Below are 19,691 nucleotides of genomic sequence, written 5' to 3'. Positions count from 1 at the left end.
TCCGGGAAAATATGAATTTTTTTTTTTAGTCGCGAACTAGATAAAATCGTTATATGATAGTAAGCTAAGGACAGATGCAAAGGAAAATAGCCACCCCACGCTACACTGGGTGCAAATGTGAACTAGTTCCCAGACCACTCGCTTTGAATTTTCTAACATGGCGGATGACACGAGTGACATAGCAAAACACAACAAAGTTTCAGAATGTCCCTAGAAGCAGCCATTTCCGTTCTTAAACGAGCTGTAGAGCTCGACGAAGGAAAGAGTTATTCTGAAGCCTTAGTCTGCTATCAAGAAGGAATAGGTTTACTGCTACAGGTCGTGAAATCCACTACAAATGAAATTACCAAAACGCGTTACAAGGAACAACTGAACTCATATTTTGAACGCGCGGAGAACCTAAAGCGTACAGTTAAGGAGCAAAAAGAAGCGGGTAAATACCACGAACAAATTCAGATCAAGGACGGATCTAAGGGCTACAGTTACTCTAAGATTTTTGGACGTTATTTGGACGAGAATGTGGAGGAAGTTACAATCGAGGATCCGTACATTCGTGGAATTCATCAAATCTATAACTTCCTGCGGCTCTGTGAATTATTCGTATTACATGGCAGCGTACGCAGAATCAACCTTATTACAGGTATAAGAGTGTGGACGTTAAATGAATGCATTTGTTTTAATCAATTCTTGTTCGACCTCTTTTGCCAAGTTGGCATGTTTATTGAAGAAAGAACCCCGAATATATAAGGCTTAACAAGGTTTTGAATGCACACATAAATGTCCTAGGCTGTAGAGAAATTAATGCTCGCACATAACCAGCATTGGCCGAGTAGGGGTGTACAGTCATGGGAATCATGGAAAAAGGATAGTGTTTGACAATCCTTCAATGAGAAACAACCCACTTTCTGGCAGCCAAGAGGGGGGGGGGGGGGGGAGGGTTGGAGTGGGTGTACATACCTGAAGGGGGCTAATAATGCAGGCGTGGAATTGAGTTTAAGCACCCCCTCCCACCCACTTAACTAGATGTTGTTAGTGAGAAAGCCTACCTTCCCTGAGAGCTTTGGCACATACAAAGGAGGGCACAAAGGGTGCGTGCACACCCCCCCCCCCCCCCCCTTGGCAAAGTAATTTCTTATTAAGGAATCTTCAAATACTATGCCTTTTCAATATGATACCTATGACTGCGCACTCCCCTCCGCCAATCCTAGATGCGTGTCCAGAGCCATAGCACAAAAGAGTATAAGAAAAATAGAACTTAAGAAATAAGTTTGTCATTAGATGCTGCTGTTATAACCCTCAACCATCCCCTCTCAAGCGACCCCTTCCCACCCGTCCACTATGTATATTTTGATCTAGCTTTTCTTACTCTGGGGCAATTATTTTTTCTAAGGTCTTGATGACGATCCCTCCACTCAACAACAGAGACTAAAGGAACTCACCTCAGATTTGAAAAGACACAATATTGATTTACAAGTGAACTACTCCCACACTCTACATGATCGCGAGATTAGATTCAGCAATGGCTGGGTCATAAAGATTGGAAGAGGTTTGGACTTTTACAAGAAGCCAAGAGGGAAATTTTCTATTGGTTACTGTAACTACAATCTGAGGGACTGTCATGAGACAACTATAGACATTTTTCTAAAGAGAAAACAATAACCAAATTCATCCATACTCAAGGAGAAAAAGTGGAAAATTAGAAAAAGGTAGGGCTGTAGCTAGTCTGAGGCAGTGAGAGAAAAGGAGGATATATCCCTCCTAGTAGAGCTGTATCATTGCACCAAATGACAAATATAGTAGCAACTCTCCCTCTCTCCCCCTGGCAGAAAAAGCAAGAAAGTTTATGCAGAACGTTTTTCTGCTATGGCCATAAAAGGGTGGGACCAAGATATTTTAAAACAGATTTTTGATGATGTGCCAATTAATACATTGACAAGACATTGGAAAAATTACATTAACATGAATTCAATTTTGACCACCTATTCATATGCCGATGACACAAAAAAAATCCTCTAAATAATTGTGCAGAAGTTGGTAATCCAGGTAGTCATATTTTTGTAATCTAGGTTCATAGGCTATTTTTGAGTATGAGGTATTAGTGAGACTATATATGACTATAGGTGCAGAGGAAGTAATTAAACAACAGATGTAAAAGATACACCAAGAAGGGGAAGGAAGGTAAAAAAACGCTTGATGCTTTTTCAACTAACCAGCTTATTTATTTGAAAATTCTATCTTGTTTAACTGTCATGCATTTGCTTTTCTCACAAGCACTCTAGTAAACCATTATGTGTCATTAAAAAAAACTGTGTATATTTGGGGTCTCTCTCAGCATGTAAACGTTATAAAATGTATTCCAAAACTTCATAACGTGTATAAAAGTAATAAACAACTCCTAAAAAGGTATCTCCACACATAGAAATGTTATTTTAAATAATCAGTGATATTCAGTGTTCTAGAAAATGCTGGTGACTTGCATCTTTGATTTTTTATGTACATAAATTTTTTTTCATACTTTCTTAGTAACTTAAAGTTAAACTGTTTTAAAGTATCCATGTTCAGCCTTTATAGGGAAGGGAAGCGCAAAACCTCATAATAAAGCAGCCCATTTTAGCAATGTGAGCTATCCCGAAGTAACTCGTGCTCTGCACCATCGATAGAGTCAGCGCCTTCGCTTGTAGTTCTGGTTGACGCACGCATTGAGAAGCGGCCATTCTCTGAACACATTCGAGGAGTCTCTTTTGTTTTCCGGTATAACCGGTATCCAAGGTAAGCAGTGCTTACTATGAAAACAAGACAGACAGCGGTGAGGAAGCCAACCGCAAACTGGTACTTCATTTCTGTGAAAAAGTCTCGACGGCCATGAGAATCTGGGGATCAAAATGTGAAAGGAGCTTAACTATGGAGCATAGCTGTCAACGTCGCTTTAGGAAAAATCATGAGAAAATACAGTAAATGTATCAGAAGTACCAAGATAGCTAATGTGGGAGAATACAGTAAATGTATGGATATTTTCAAGAAAATAAGGCTTGAGAAAAGGTTAAAAATCTTGAGACTCCCGGCTAATGCGGGAGAGTTGACAGCTATGATGGAGCCCTAAGTCATTTATGTCGTCTGTCACGTCTGTCTATCCGGCAATTTAAAAGTGAGACTTTCAATCTGTCACAATCAGTGCCGTACATTACTATTTTTGGTTATGTCGATTTACATTATGCAAATATTCAAAATGTCAAAATTTCAATCTGTCACAATGTTTGGCCCAGAGGTCGAAATTACGATTTTGGTTTTTCATGGGGTGTGGTTTATATGAAAGCTGATATGATTGAACAACTTTATGCTGTAAGTCTTTAAGGGATAGGCTCGAGATGTTCCCTATCCAGGTTGCTGGACTAAGGGTGGGGCAAGGGTGACCTGCCTGCAGAGGTTTCACTGTTTTAGACAGTTCTTCCGCGCCACCCAGTGAAAAAGGGGTTCCTTTTCTCGGTAGTGCGTGGTTGGGTGGAACCTCTTCTAGCAGGATAATGGTTAGAGGTATCACATACCTGGTTTACCGATACATGGGGCCGGAGTGCTGGTTAAGTTATTGCTTGAGTATCCTTCAGTAAAGTTGTCGTCTGTAGGATGGTATTGAGTCGTTGTTGCTGGAGCGACGGTGCTTTCTTCCTTGTTCAACAACGCTTGACATTGCGCTTCGCTCTTGCAATGAATATCTTAAAAATATATATATTCGGTTTGTCAGTTTTGATGCTTGCCAACAAATGTCAGATGCGAAAGGAGACGTGAAAGGATTTTTTTCAGAAATACGTACCATCAACATCCCTGCAAATGTGAATCTGCAGTCGCATTCTTGAGCTTGAACAGCGGCCACCCGCAGTACTGTCCAGTGAGCTTTTGTCGCCAGTGGAGGTAGCTGTTATGATAGGATAACAATTATAGGTGCTCCATTATACTAAGTTCATTTTGAAGTGGCTTTTAATACAAACGCCTAAAATAAAACTGGCTTTAGGAATCCTCGCGTCATTACCCGATTGCTTCACGGGGATTTATTGAAAGAGAAAGGGCCAGCCTTAGTCCCCCTCGCAGCGGCTCTAGACTCGTCAAGCTAGCGCCGCCTGGCTGCGAGGGAATCAAAGCCAGCCTTCTAAAGTTTTTGCACGGGCACTATTGATTGCCAAAGACTCCGAAATATCGAACCGCCATCAGTTTTTTTGCCTTTTATATTTCGAGCTCCTTCCTAAATCTGTATATGAAATGACTACACAGTCCTTTGAATGACATACCGGTGCATGGAGCAGGGGCGGATCCAGAAGTTTGAAAAAGGGGGGGGGGGGGGGGGCGAAGAAAAAGATTCAATAAAGGGAGTACCGGACTTATTGTTCTTATGTATATTTCCTTACATTTCTTGTTATTTTTAAGCCAAATGTCTTAAAATAGCCCCCCCCCCCCCCCCCCTAGATCCGCCCCTATAGAGTATTTCTTCGAGCCAACCGCATCCCACCCATACCATAAATAGGCATTAGGATCGAGGGCTCACAGAAACGAACTGGAAATCGTGCCTAACCTATAAACCACGTGGCACATCAATCATGGGAATATTCAGGCCAAGGTATATGGGACGGCTTTGGGACTGGATCACTTGGAAAAACAAATTTGAACTTGAATACTGTTACATACATACTGTACTAAAGTCAGGGACGAGGCATGTTTGGTTTTACTTGAATGACTTATAGACACAAATATCGTAGTGTGACTCACCGATGAAGTAGTACTCCCTTTCGGGAACAAACTCTAAGCCTTGAGCCGTGGCGCTCTGCTCTTGAAATATCAGCGTGTACCACTTGAGAACCAGGGGGGTGTCGCATCGCAATAACAGCCTCTTTTCGCTATCAGCAGTACTAATATTACAGCTGTCGTAACTCCCCCTGTTTACCAACCAGATGTTCTCGTACAGCTGTTCTTTTGGTGGAATCAAGGGGGAGTCTTGCACGACCAGGGCCTGTGTGGGGCACACGATTGTCATCTTGGATTTAGGAATCACGCATTTGATGGCAGTTCCAGAGAAACTGTGGATAAAGTCTTCCGTCTTTAGATTGCAGTCTGTAGAGAAATACCCGCCTTCCTACCCTTCTACATGTTCGGATCGCCAATAAAAACAATACGATTACAACTGTAGGCATGAACGACCCCAATAACTCGATCTCTCAGTAACCCCCAGTAAACCCAAACCTGCACTTAAAATTCATTCTTACCCGTAGTGATTTCTACTTCTCTTCTTTCATGGCCGTAGCTAGCATGGCGGTAGAGGACTGGGGGAACAGCTACCCCCTTAGTAGAGCAGGAACTTTACGATTTTACAATTCCAAAGCAAATAAAAAAGAACATCTACGGCTTGCCCCCCTAAACAAGTATATCATATTTGTAAAGCTATATATCTTATTCCCGCATCGTCTATCTATTATGTCTGTAATAGCATACATTTGACAATTTCCAAATAAGTCATGTTTCGCGAGTGACCTTTGGAAGCGCCCGCAAAGTACTCTGGATCTTCGAGCCATGCAAATAAGATTCAATTCATTTTAAAACTCATTTTCAAAAACCTATTTTGATTTCCCTTAGTCTCCTTTACAGCCGTTGTCGTGTTTGTAGTGTTGTTGTTTAAAATAATCGGGTTTAAAGGTAGGGGATGACTTAATCCCGTTTCTAAAGTCATCCCCCCTTCCCCGTTTCCGTCCCTGAGCCATCTCTTCAGGTGCCAAGGGTATGTATTTAACCCCTAGATCGCATGAGTAACCATTTGATTATTTGAAAATGCAAATTAAATGTCGTGTGTTTCTAGCTACGCAACAGTAAACAGATAACATCTTCACCTTTTGACTTGTTATTTTAAGAAACATGACATGTCTTCGCTTTTGACGCTAAGAACAAAGATGGCAAGGTTTTAAGGTGACCTTGTGTCATCTCCCTTGTGTCACTGAATAACAACACATACTTTTTTAGCTTTACCAAACTCTTGCTGAACACTCTCAACTAAATGCATTCAACGGTAAATTAATTATTTTCTCCTGAATTTAAGACGGAAGTTTACTCTCCAAGCGAACGCTTGTTTCCTCTCAATGTTTCCAGATACTGTTTTATAAACAGGTGCTCAGACGAGGTAGGGTAATTTGATGCTGAGAGGAATATATCTCAAAAACAGTATTCCAGGTCTAGTTATGCTATAAAATGATGAAAACTAATAAAATTATTGTTCCTTATTCATATGGACGTTCTCCTAAAACAGGTACTACGAGTTATTTGTTTGGGGGAATAGTTCATCACGCGCATAAATTAATTACCCTTTCCAAATAAAATTTCATCAAAACAAGCCATTCCTCCAATAAACTTGTCTTCCTAGCACCTTAAACTATGAAGTATCAAAAAGTTATGATTATAACACAGGTAGAATGCGAAGGCCAGTGAGTTTGTTGACAACGAGTTGGTTGATTGAGTCGGAAATAGAATACTAAATTGAAACTGTCTGCAACAAATCTTTCAACCTGTAGGCCCTCATTTGACATCGTTCTTTAGCTAGTTTACAACACAGGCGATTACAATTTCAAACTAACGATCTGCCAACGTAAGCAACGTTGATAATTATCAGGGGAAGAAACGCATCCCTGTATGATTTACATCAACAAATGAGATTACTGTTCGATCCCAGCTAATTAGTAGTTTGATTGCAAAAACTTGTAAAAATACGTAGCAGAGGCAACACACAATAAGGATAAAAGATGCCAACATCAAAATCGACCTGAAAGATGTGATAAACGCGATGGAAGTTCGACAAAACATTAACTTACATCGGGTTCTGTGGACTCCACACAATAGACTTGTAAAACATCGACTCGACAAGACTTGGTGAATTTGCAGCCATGAAAACCAACAATGTGACTATGCGGTACAGGTATAAATCCATGATTTTCGTCACCAAGAATGAATGAAAAAACACATTTTAGCTTTGTTTGGTGTCACATAGTAGTTTCGGCCGTAGCATGTTCTGCCAGATTTCGGTTGATGATTGTTATTGTTTTATTGTAAAGCGACAATACAACAAAGACTTCCGGTTAATTATTTGCATAAATTTGTATAAGTGTGTCGAAACTAGTTCCCAGTCCTCTTTGTAACTACCATCAGAACTTCGATTATATAAAAGCATAAGCTTTATCACAAAATAATAAATAATATTTTTTTTCAAGCATTTGGAGCAATATGTAGTGAAAAGTTGAAGCTCGAAGAAGCTCGTCTTCAAGAACCACCATCTTCATATGCTTATCATGCTTATCGCAGAGAATTGAGCGAAGCTTGAATTTGCCAGGTCTATTTCAACGTCGCAGTTGCCGAAACATTTCCGAATGGTAGTGGTGACTAGTTGTTAGTGTTTAGTTAGTGTCTGTCTAATATGGCTGTATTTGCTTTGGTTTCGCTCCTTGGTTTCGCGAGCTGTCCCTACGCGCTTTACGGTCTTTCAAACAACGCGCTTTGTTAAGGTGTGTTTTTCAGTTTTTTTTAATGGACGGTGTGGCATTCTTTGGGGTTGTCCGAACAAAATCTCTGAACAGGGGCTGCCTAGACACACAGGGTGGGGTCCAGAGCGGTAATTAACGACTTCGCGGAACGGTTAAAGCAGCATTGTCACCAGTTCACTTCCGGAGGTCCGACGGAAACCTCAACCGTTGAAGACAAAATAATCTATTAGAATCCGAGATATTTAACATGCCATCCGCTCTAAATTACCAATCACATCCTCGATGAAACTTGCAATATACACACTGCTTTCAATATTTTGAAATATTTTTTGCGTTTTCCGTTAAAAATAATCGGAGATTGTAACGTAATCGACCGGAAGTAAACTGGTAACAATGTGGCTTTAAGCTCAAAATGGCATACAGATCATCTTAGACCCTTTTGCTTATCCAAATAAGCAAACGTGTCTAAGTGTCTGGAACCCCCACCCCTGGCTTAGGGCCCTGAAAAAAAGATCGTCGACAACCCTAGCTTATGAAAACGCACGTGCGCAATATTGCCGTCTGTAATGGGCGAAATTCTCAGATGTTCAACCACAATACCTTCCTCTCTTCTTTGCTGTTCATACGTTTTTTTTACTCCCATTTATTCTCAGGTAAATTCCTCGGCGGCTAAATGCCTAGTTTTCTTTTATGGCATTGTCAGTTTTGCTTTATTTATTATTTTTATTTGAGTTGATTGTTTTTAAACAATCTTTAAAAAGATTACAAATATATTTCTATCCCACAGTCACCTCAAGACAATGTTATGTACACAAAATACCTCAGTGATTGGTATCTTCATTTTGGCGCAATTTTGCCTCGTCACTGCTCTTTACTTTTCTCTATAAATTGAGCATCATGTGAAGAGTGAAACTCGAAAATGTTCCGATTCTGACCGCCATTCTCAGAAACATATGTAGGCGGGCGGACCAGAAACGTGGAAAATATAACCACTGTGGAAAAAAGTATCCTTAGTACTAGGTATTCGTAATAAACTCGATAGGGTGTGGGTCATTATTTGTTTTCGATAATAGAGAATCTTATTGTCAGGTAGACATCGTCTCTATCCTTTATAGTCGTCTCCATCTATTAAGTCTTATTTACGAATCACCTCAACCAACATGCCGCTAGCCGTAGTGGCGCACACACATCTGACTGGTGGTCCCAAAACCATGTCTTTGCCACTTTCATAGTTACTGAGCTCATGCGCATTGCGTGACAAAGGCCACAGAAGGATAACGTAGCATTACTCTGCACCAGGGAAATCCTCAGCACGTCGCACAATACAAATATGTCACGTACCATAAAGCTAAAACTAGCTATTGTCATGAAGACAGTTCGTGGCCGGCCGCGCCATCGCTACGATGACCAGAAAACACCCCACGAAGGACAACACTATCTGCGCAAGCGCTTGGATGCCAAATACTTTGCGGCACCATTGACGCGGGTACACACACCTGCACCCATACCCCCAGGAGTCATGGCTGAGCACGTACATAACCGAACAACCAAGGATGAGAAGGAAGTTCACGAAACACGTGGCTTGGAACCCACGAAGAAGCTGCTCATATCCCCTGGCTGAGGGCTCACACGTCATAAACGCGAATAGCACCATGGTCTGTATGATGTTCTCGAATATGGCTATACCGCAGGAAGCCATGATTAGGGATTCGTATTTGCGTAACAACATCTGGAACTGGCTAGCCCTCATCGCCGCCGGATCGGTTTGGTCAGTGGTTATAACGTTTTGGTCCGCAGCTGTTAATACTTGGTGGTCTTCCTGTGGTAATGTTCGGTTGAATGTGTGGAGTGTGTCGGTTCCGCAATGCGGTGAAAAGCGATAATGGAACTCCAACGATGGCACTAGGATTAACAGCTACAATGAAAAGTAAGTGAATTAATGCCACATAATTCATAGATATATATCACAGAGGCGGATCCGATGCCGACCACAACCATACTTCAGAAAACTGTTGAAACAAATCATATCTGGGAATATGTTGCAAATGCAAAACAATGTGGCTGCCCAAGGGTGAATACTTTTTAATAAACAGTGTCCTCCACAAACCTGATGAAACTCGAAATACCAATGTAGTCCTTTGTTGCTATAGTCCGGAAATGTGTTTGAATTGCGCACTTTTTGCTAAAGTTACCAATTTTAGCATAGTGATAGTTTTTAATATTCTTTTCAAGATAGGCTATAGAGCCAAGCTCAGATCGACTTTAATTTCTAATTAATAAGGATTTCTTTTGGCTTCATAGCTTATCTTGAAAAGATTACCCTAAACTACTCCTGAAACAAGGTTTTTTTATTTTTGTTTAAAGGCGCAAAGTGAAACAAGCGTGCCAGTATTTACTCTTGACTACTTCCGGTTCAAAATTGCTTTCACCGCATAAGTTACAAAAATTAAAAAAAAATCTTGTTACTTTAAGAACTCTTTTGTTTAGATGCATTCTCTGACTTATATTTTATTTGTCTACGAGTAAACTTTCTTAAAATGTGCGAGTTTATTTATTTTTTTTGGAAAAAAGTTGGTTTACTTCCGGTTCAAAATGGCTGCCAAATCAGTATTTATTATTAATCAGAAATTAAAGCCGAACTGAGCTTTGCTCTATAGCCTATCTTGTAAGAGGTATCAAAAACTATCACTATGCTAAAATTGATAACTTTAGCAAAAAGTGCGCAATTCGAGGTAAAATCTGCACATATCCTCTGGACTACTAATATTAACACATGCCTTACCTTTGATTGTTATAGTTTTCTTTTTCTTTCTAAGATAAAACCTCTATCTCTTATTGAATGTCAATTTTTTTTAATTAAACATTCACAACAAGAAATAGAGGATTCTGTTGTGATGGATTTTCTAAAGCCTTCCCATTTCCCTTTAAATTGTTTTTTTCTAAACAATATGATGGCATAAATACAGTAGATCTTATTGTTCACTTTGCACTTACATTTTTAAAAGAATAATTGCCATGAACAATGAAAACTATTATACAGTACTGTTATCACAATATGGCTCTTTTTTGGTGCAACAGCAAATTTACCATATTTATTACGGTTCCAGCCCTGCATTGACTTTGTTTTCCATGCTAGTCTATGCCCTCTATACCTCCAAAGAGATTTGGTGTATGACCAATAGGATAATAAATACATGATGATACTAGGCTACTACAAATGCAATATATCCTGATATACATCCAGATATTCAAAATATTTTTGTCTAAACAATATTAAAGCAAATATGGTATTGTTGTTTAATTTGTACTTACAAATAAATATTAAATGGCATAAACAACGGAGACAATTATTTACTACAATTTATTTTTATGGGGTTCTCTCCCCCACCTGGAAAGCTGGTGTTTCTTACGTTTCTTGGCCAATGATTTTTAAAATATGGCATTTAAACATTTTACATTGCTTTTATAGTGAAATGTGTTTTTTTTATGGCTGCAAAAAAACTCGTCACAATACAGTGGCTCAAACAAATCGCAAATGCACATGCAATTCCTCAGGGTCTAGTTATTATTATCATATTGAAACAATAATAGTATTATAATCGCCCTCTTGGGGCGTCTCTTTCACATCCGATTACTTTGATCACAATACACCCGACTAAAGAGCCAGCATTCCTGGGCAGAACAGCAGTATCCATGGAACTGTCACACTGTCACACGTCACACGTCACGCATTCCATGAAATGAAGCAGAACGACTTCAACCTCATTATTAGTTAACTTAGTCTACTTTCAACACTGACAGTAATCATTCTAATCAACAAGTTGTAATAGCATATATTATTTCTTGAACAGATATCACGAATGATCTTGTCGTTTCCCCTAAGAATTTTTCAGTAGCGTAAATAAAGGTGATCCCATAAAATCTACAGATCTAGCTGAGTTGAATCGCTGAATATATCATTCGGTAATTCTCGGGGTATTTTCTTCCTCACCTTATACAAATTGAGGTATATTGCAGCTGCTGCAGATACACCACTGAGAATAGTCGAGAATACCAGGACACCGAAGATCGCCACACTCTGAAGCCATGGACGAGACGATGGAATAAACTCGTCTGCCTTGTAAGTCGTCGCAGCGTCATTGATGAGATTGAATATGTAGAAAACAGTCCATAGCATAAACCACGAGAAAGCAACACCTTTGCGCGTTTCAACGTCCTGTTCAGAGACCCACCATGGCTTACGAGGCATCTTCTAATTCGCAAGTCGTTGTGCAGCAGATTTTGTGAGCTTCAGAACTATTTGATTGACTGTTTGATTCATGCACTACTGCGTAAATATTAGTGACGTATTGAAATAGAGGTCATCCGGTTACAAGTTAGAAGCCAAACCAGGGGAGGGGCTACGCTAGCGGTGCTGTATCTACGTATTATATACACATATTCGTTTTAACTAAGACAAATTATAGTATAAGTAACAAGAATCTGCCGATTGTTTTTGATTCTTTGAGTTTTAGGGTTTATTTCATAGATAAATCTGATTTGGCGAATCTTTAACAAAGTAAAAATTATTGGTTCACAAAAGAAAAGGAAGCACATTTTTTCACGTTATTTCCTTAAATCTTGCCATGTTTTTTTATGTCCTGCCTCTATGTTTACTGTTTAGCACAAAATACATCCTACAGTCCTATGCAAGGAAAGCTTTTTGACTGCAGAACAATGGGACTTTGATTATACTTCTTGCATGATGAATGATCAATTTTGTTGTTAAGCATCGCAAAGATATGGGTCTTTTAGAATTTTAAAATCCTCACGCGGCGAATTTTGTATAACAAAATTTACACGATATTTTCCGGAACCCAACAAATGGCCCATTCTGAAATAAAATTAAATTATAAGTTTAGATACATACTGGCTTTCTTTCCTAACTTTTTTTGGAGCAGCCAGTTCTTTTTTACGTTCGAATTTTGTTTTGTTTTGTTTTGTACGACTAATATACGTGTAAATCCGGCTAAAAGTGTTAAGAATATTTTTTTTTTGTAAATGAGGAATAATGTGGGTAATGAAGACACACCATTACTACTCAATCAAACAATGCTATTTTGGCGATATCTGTTAAATTCTACATGGCTGGTGTGAGGGGTTGCCTCGCAACAATATGAAAAAAATGTAGTCTTACATCATCGGCCGGTTGAACGGGAAAAGTAGATCAGTCAAGACGAGCGCCCGAAATAGCCCCTGACGAAAATGATCCACCATGAGCGAAAACGATGCTCGGGTGCGCCTCAACTATCCTCTTCTGATATTTCTACTGCGTATATGCACAAGCTTTGGAAGTTCTCTTTTTCCTGGAACGTCTTGCCAATGTGAAGAATTTGCAATCGACGGCAAACCGTTTGTGGCGGTGTGGAACTCTCCGACAGGTGGCTGCACTAAGAATTTTAGTGTGGAAATAAATCTCAAGGATAATGGTATTCTAGAGAACGAAAACCAGACTTGGGATGGCAAATATGTGACAGTGTTCTACAATGCGCAGCTTGGACAGTATCCGTATTTCACGGATAGCCAAGGGACAGGGAGCTATAATGGCGGAATGCCTCAGGTATGCAACTTACCACAATTTTACGGTTCACGCGCTTTGGAAATACTATCAATTCTTAGATGTATTTGGTTTTTGACCCCAGCCCCATCCAAATGAATAGGGGATCTGTTTATCACATTTAAATAGCTCAGTTCCTAACATCTGATGACATGTGCCTTATCTCCCAGTAATTTAATTTTCTTTCTATTTCTTTTCTTAAAATTTAACTTCACCTTAAAACAAGCTTTTCGATTTTTGAGTACGGCACATGGTACTTGTTCATGTAAAAATACAAAAAAAGATATTTCAAAATTGCGAATGATGCCTAGAGTTGCCAGAGAGTGTTGTTGTCATCAGAATACACATTTTTATTATGATATTTTCAAGTTAGAACATGTTTGTTTTTCACATTGACTTTTCCTATTCTACGCCTTTCTTCCGTAAGCAGGTCGTAATCAGATGAATCAGCAAAATTCCCAATCGGTTCATTGTGAATAGCCGAATTCTCGTCAATGTGGAAAGAGTTTGAAGAAATTTTACATGATGTATTTTGATTCTGATTTCATCTAGTGTTTTCGCTTGATTGGGTTTGCATTGTTGCGCACAGAAAGGGTCAACGACAGTATAACAGGTTGTTTCACTTGTTTTCAATCGCTCACGCCCTCCCACTTTGCCTCAGTTGTTACCTGCCAAAACAATGCATGACTTGACATCCACATATACCCAAAAGTTAAGCTACAAATAAAACAATTATTTATCTATGTTAACTCGATATTTCTAATATTTTTTTTAGTAAAAAATATTCTACACTCGGAAGTGACAAATCGCTGTTGTGGCCGTATAAACTGCTAACTGTAAAAGGGCTACGTAATCGCGTTCTGCCTTAGAGTCCCATTAAAGAGTTTGGTCTTTGGCGAGTACTTACGACCACCCTAGCGCCATCGAAATACTGGAGAGAATAATCAGTACAATTTTCTTTCGAATTATGACCGATCCTCAATCAAGATGAGCAAATCCGAATTCGGGGAGCCCTCGAAAACGGCGTTTGACGCACACTGTCGTTTTAATCAAATTCGACCGTGATTTGCCTGGTACTGGCTCCTGGCCCCAACACTCTAGAAGTCTCCGATTCATAACCGCCCTGACCATACAAGCGCTTAAGTCTTGCTTATCTTAGCTCGTTAGCGCTCAGGGTTTTGCGCGGCGATGCTCAAATGTAGGAAGAAAACTAGTATCAATATTTCAGCAACGCAATACGTCGGGCAACTGGAAAAGGCGGATCCAGGAGTTCGCAAAAGGGGTAGCCGAAGCAAGGTTTTCAAGGTTTCCTTGCTATGTAGTCAAATATCTGAAAATAGGGGGACCGTGACCCGCTCAACCCACCCCTAGATCCGCCTCTGCGTGGATAATCAAAAAGGCCTCAAATCGTCAGTAGCGGATCTAGGGGGAGGGTTCGGGGGGTTAAAAAATAACCCCCCTCCCCCCTTTGGGCTGCCAGAAAGCCAAATGTAACCAAACAATCAACCCCCCCCCCCCCCCCCTTTGTCACTGAGCCAACCCCTGCCCCTGCTCGTTTCACTCTGCTTCTCAGGAAGCAGTGTATGGGCTAACCTTATTATAATTGTTCAGGATAGCCCCTTCCATTGCTCAATCAGTAAGATTTCTATTATAATTTTTATACCAAAAAATGTATTCTTCAGCTTGTTGATCTTGACGCTCACCTTGAGAAGAGCAAGCGTGACATCATCGACAAGATCCCAGACCCCCAATACAATGGCTTGGCCGTTATTGACTGGGAAGGCTGGAGACCAGTCTGGCATCGCAACTGGGATTCCAAGAAACTCTATCAGACAAAGTCAATCGAGATCGCGCGATCACAATATCCCGATTGGCCTTTGGATAAACTCGTGGAGCTAGCTAAGAGCCAGTTTGAGGATTCTTCTAGACGATTAATGGAAGCAACCATCAGGCTTGGCAGAACGCTACGCCCCCATGGAAAATGGGGATTTTATGGCTTCCCAGACTGCTATGGGAGAAAAGATAACGGTTACAAGTGCTCGGAGAAGGTGAGTGTCAAGATGAGGATGGGCTGGTGAGTGGATAGTGGCGCGATAGCTTAGTAGTTGGGCTTTGTCTCTCAAGCAAGAAGAACAAGCATTACGATACCTAAGATACCACCCCTTCTATCTGGTTCCAGCCATGTTCAACAATTTTGACAGTAGCTCAAAATTATTGGTCATTGTATGTCTTATTGATATTTTATTTGATATGTGTAATAAAAATGTTATAGATTTGTTTCACATAAAATGCCTATATGTGTATGGTACGGTTATTCCACATCATTATAAATTTTATCAATATTTCCCTGTTTTTAGCAAATGCGGATGAATGACGAGCTTGTCTGGATGTATGACCTCAGCACTGCGTTTTACCCGTCGATATACCTCCAGAAGCCCGGCCCGTCTAACAGCGCCTTTGTGCGGGGTAGAATGATGGAGACTATACGTCTAGGTCTCGTACAAGCGATGAAACGCGGCAGCCCAGTGCCGATATTCCCGTACTTTAGGTTTATCTACGAGAAGGACTTCTTAAAATATAACTTTCTAAAGGACGTAAGTACGGCTAAATGTTTGCGATACTCGTTAGGTGCAAATTATTACCACATAATAATGAATAACGCGCCTAACATGTATTATAAGGTGATCACTATGTAAAATTCAAACTAACAATAACATACTCATAGAGATACCTTCCACCTCACTCAATCTCAATAATGACCGCTAAGAATATTAATTATTTTCTATCGCTGAGTATAATTTTGTGACATTTCCGCAATGCTGACTTTATCAGGAATAAAAGAAATGACCGCCATTCATATAGACTGGCGGGGACACTATGACAACCATGTGCAATCACACACTGACAACCATGTGCAATCATACACTGACCACCATGTGCAATCACACACTGGCCACCATGTGCAATCATACACTGACCACCATGTGCAATCATACACTGACCATTATGTACAATCATACACTGACCACCATGTGCAATCACACACTGACCACCATGTGCAAAACACACACTGACCACCATGTGCAACCACACACTGACCACCATGTGCAACCACACACTGACCACCATGTGCAATCACACACTGACCACCATGTGCAATCATACACTGACCACCATGTGCAATCACACACTGACCACCATGTACAATCACACACTGACCACCATGTACAATCACACCCTGACCACCATGTACAATCAAATATGACCACCATGTGCAATCAAATATGACCACCATGTACAATCACACACTGACCACCATGTGTAATCATACACTGACCACCATGTGCAATTACACACTGGCCACCATGTGCACTCATACACTGACCACCATTTGGAGTCATACACTGACCACAATGTGCAATCATACACTGACCACAGTGTACAACCCCACACTGACCATCATGTGCAATCATACACTGACCACAATGTGCAATCATACACTGACCACCATGTGCAATCGTACACTGACCACCACGCGCCACCACACACTGACCACCATGTACAATCACACACTGACCACCATGTACAACCACACACTGACCACCATGTGCAATCACACACTGACCACCATGTGCAATCATACACTGACCACCATGTGCAATCATACACTGGCCACCATGTGCAATCATCACACACTGACCATCACTACGTTCAGTCACACACTGGCCACCATGTGCAATCATCACACACTGACCACCACTACGTTCAATCACACACTGACCACCATGTGCTATCACACACTGACCACCATGTGCAATCATACACTGACCACCATGTGCAATCATACACTGACCACCATGTGCAATCATACACTGACCAGCATGTTCAATCATGTGCTATCACAAACTGATCATCATGTGCTATCACACACTGACCACCATGTGCAATCACACACTGACCACCATGTGCAATCATACACTGACCACCATGTGCAATCATACACTGACCACCATGTGCAATCATACACTGACCACCATGTGCAATCATACACTGTCGACCATGTGCAATCATTTACTGACCACCATGTGCAATCATACACTGACCGCCATGTACAATCATTTACTCACCTCTTTATGCACTGACCACATCTTTGTACAATTCGTTCTTTCAGGAGGACTTAAGGAATACTATAGGGCAGGTTGCGGACCTGGGAGCGGCGGGGGTTGTCATGTGGGGAAATCGTAGAGACGAGAACACATCTCCTCAAGTCTGTAAGCACATCAATCACTACATTCACTCCAAACTCGGCCCCTTCATCCACCGCATGAAGACTACTGCAGAGAAATGTAGTGAACTCAAGTGCCGTGGAAACGGCCGATGCATTAAGGGAGTGACGTCGGTTGGAATGGACGTTAATAAAAATAATATGATAAGGAGGAGCTGCCCTTTCAAAGCAAAGACATTTACCCCAAAGAAGAATATCGACAAAGAAAAGAATGCTGTTCAAATACTGAATGACATTGCAGCTAATGTCGATAACAGAGACGATAAAATGCTTTCAGCAATTTCAAAATTAATAGGAAAAAAAGATTTATTCTTCAAAAATTCCAAAAAGGATTATGGCGTTGCTAAGGATGTCAGTGAGGTACTCGAGCGAGGACTTGGTCGTCATGACAACCAACGAAGTAGCCAAAAGTAGGTGAAACAGGTTTTAGTTACGTTATTTTACTGGCATATATCTCTATCCTCTGATGGCGATGATGATTAGGTGATGCGAAATCGGCCATGATATACGCAAAGCTATTTTTATAATTCTGAACAGCACTTGCACGCTTGTTCTAAGAATGTTTGATAAGATATGAAAAAATGTGCACCAAAACAACGTAAAATCTTCCTCAATACTCCGCCCAAGTGTAATAGATAGAAATCAACCAATTCTCCGCAAAAGTGATTTTATTCACAGTATCTATAGTTGGTTTATCCTTTATTCAAGGTTTCAATAAAGGTGCTGCCAGTTCCATTTCCATCCGCTCGATGTGAGACGTTCAAACCACAATACTGTATTTATCTAGAAGATTAAAGGTCGTGATTTTGACTGTTTTTGAGATTGCCGAAATAATGCTAAAATCACTCTTCACCCATTAAGACATTTTTTTTTCTTCAAAATCGTTATCATTTTATCATTTTATAATGCTAAAATTCCAGCACTCCTCGTGTGACTGATGTATTAAATGCACTTTCTTCTGTTTCCATAGCCACTCTTCAACGGCTCCGATAGATGACCAGCCGACAGAGATGGTCTACTGCAACAAGACGGCTGTGGGTGAGACGAAATGTGTTCTTGTCAATCGACACACTGCGGCACAACTTTCCAAGCACGGTCATTTCCACATGCCCAAGATCTACGCCGTTCTGATCTCCATCTCATTGGGAGGCGCTCTTGTCCTCTCCACCGTCTACATAGGAACGTATTGGTACTTCAACATTTACAAGAAGCAAAGGAGATAACCTATATGAATCAGAGACAAGGTTATGAGGGGGATAAGGGTTCGAGAAGAAATAAAGCTTCGCAAAAGCTGCTTAAACCGAAGCTGCCAAAAGAGCAACAGCTAACCCGCTAACCGCAGCAATCAACATTGCAGCCAAGCCAGCGTTGCAGCCCAAGCTATTAGTTTTACTTTTTTCGATTGTCTGAAAAGTTTGTTGTGGGAGTTAAGTGGCCAAACTCCTTGCAAACATTTGTTTACTCTTTTTTCAAGATGTAAAAAGCTCACCACCCAGGTGCGTGCCCTGGATTGGCTGAAGGGGAGGGGGTGTGCAGTCATGGGTAATAAGAAATGACGCCCCCCCTGTTTACGCGCCTGCCACCTATCAGGCGCGAACACCCAGGATTGGCTGCAGGGGGGTGCGCGGTCATTGGTATCACATTGGAAGCATTAGTTGTTGGAGATTCCTTAATAAGAAATGACCCCTTTTTGGCCGCCATAGGGATGGGCGCGCACCCTCTGCACCCCCCTGTGTACGGGCCTGCTTATAGGTGGAAAGTGTATGATAGAATTTTGAATTTTTCGATATCGTATGACCATCTATTGCAATAAATACACACGTAACCAAGTAACCCATGTTGCGCGGCCATATTTCAGTCAGCCTCTGACAAAATCCTGACTACAATTTGTAAATATAACTGTGAATATATCCCGGCTTTTGGGTTTTTATAATTGTATAGATATATACATCAACTGTAATAAAGTCTATAACATAGCGGACCGGAAAAACGAATCGAGATTCTGCTTTCCTTCACCACCCTCCCTCCCCCCTCTGCCCCTCCCCCTAATACACACATCGGGCTCTTTAGACTTATGTCTTTCGCTACAACCCAGATAAGAGGGTATGAATTGTCAACGGTTTATCAAGTCTGAAGAAGTGACGTCATGTTTCTGCGGTAAAATAATCTCACCAACCCTCATTCGACATTCGGCACACGCAAATCAAATGAAGGGAATTCGACACGGGCTGAAAAATCTTTTTATTAGTATTTTCGCATTTTCGTTGAACAAAAAAACTTTATGAAACGATCTGCCCCACCGGAC

General features: G+C 40.8%; 4 protein-coding genes across 4 annotated transcripts; 2 read left to right on the top strand and 2 right to left on the bottom strand.

Moving 5' to 3' along the window:
* Positions 1-130: 130 nt before the first annotated feature.
* On the top strand, positions 131-2,406 carry LOC5520005 (MIT domain-containing protein 1). The gene is made up of 2 exons (XM_001639883.3): positions 131-640; positions 1,391-2,406. Exons 1-2 carry the CDS (start codon positions 205-207, stop codon positions 1,657-1,659), a joined length of 705 nt encoding a protein of 234 aa, XP_001639933.2. The 5' UTR covers positions 131-204; the 3' UTR covers positions 1,660-2,406.
* On the bottom strand, positions 2,198-7,087 carry LOC5520077 (ephrin-B2). Its single transcript, XM_001639817.3, has 5 exons — positions 6,840-7,087; positions 4,756-5,063; positions 3,809-3,910; positions 3,543-3,710; positions 2,198-2,870 (listed from the first exon to the last, which is right to left on the bottom strand). The coding sequence occupies exons 1-5, from the start codon at positions 6,953-6,955 to the stop codon at positions 2,611-2,613; spliced, it is 954 nt and encodes a 317-aa protein (XP_001639867.2). The 5' UTR covers positions 6,956-7,087; the 3' UTR covers positions 2,198-2,610.
* A 1,117-nt stretch (positions 7,088-8,204) lies between these two features.
* Positions 8,205-12,313, bottom strand: LOC5520076. The gene is made up of 2 exons (XM_032365037.2): positions 11,497-12,313; positions 8,205-9,420 (listed from the first exon to the last, which is right to left on the bottom strand). The coding sequence occupies exons 1-2, from the start codon at positions 11,752-11,754 to the stop codon at positions 8,860-8,862; spliced, it is 819 nt and encodes a 272-aa protein (XP_032220928.2). The 5' UTR covers positions 11,755-12,313; the 3' UTR covers positions 8,205-8,859.
* A 220-nt stretch (positions 12,314-12,533) lies between these two features.
* LOC5520004 (hyaluronidase-1) lies at positions 12,534-19,376 on the top strand. Its single transcript, XM_001639882.3, has 5 exons — positions 12,534-13,104; positions 14,784-15,149; positions 15,459-15,695; positions 17,273-17,796; positions 18,357-19,376. The coding sequence occupies exons 1-5, from the start codon at positions 12,760-12,762 to the stop codon at positions 18,607-18,609; spliced, it is 1,725 nt and encodes a 574-aa protein (XP_001639932.3). The 5' UTR covers positions 12,534-12,759; the 3' UTR covers positions 18,610-19,376.
* Positions 19,377-19,691: the final 315 nt, after the last annotated feature.

Source organism: Nematostella vectensis, chromosome 3 (genome assembly GCF_932526225.1).
Source record: "Nematostella vectensis chromosome 3, jaNemVect1.1, whole genome shotgun sequence".
Lineage (NCBI taxonomy): Eukaryota > Metazoa > Cnidaria > Anthozoa > Actiniaria > Edwardsiidae > Nematostella > Nematostella vectensis.
This window is presented reverse-complemented; position numbering and strand designations above follow the sequence as displayed.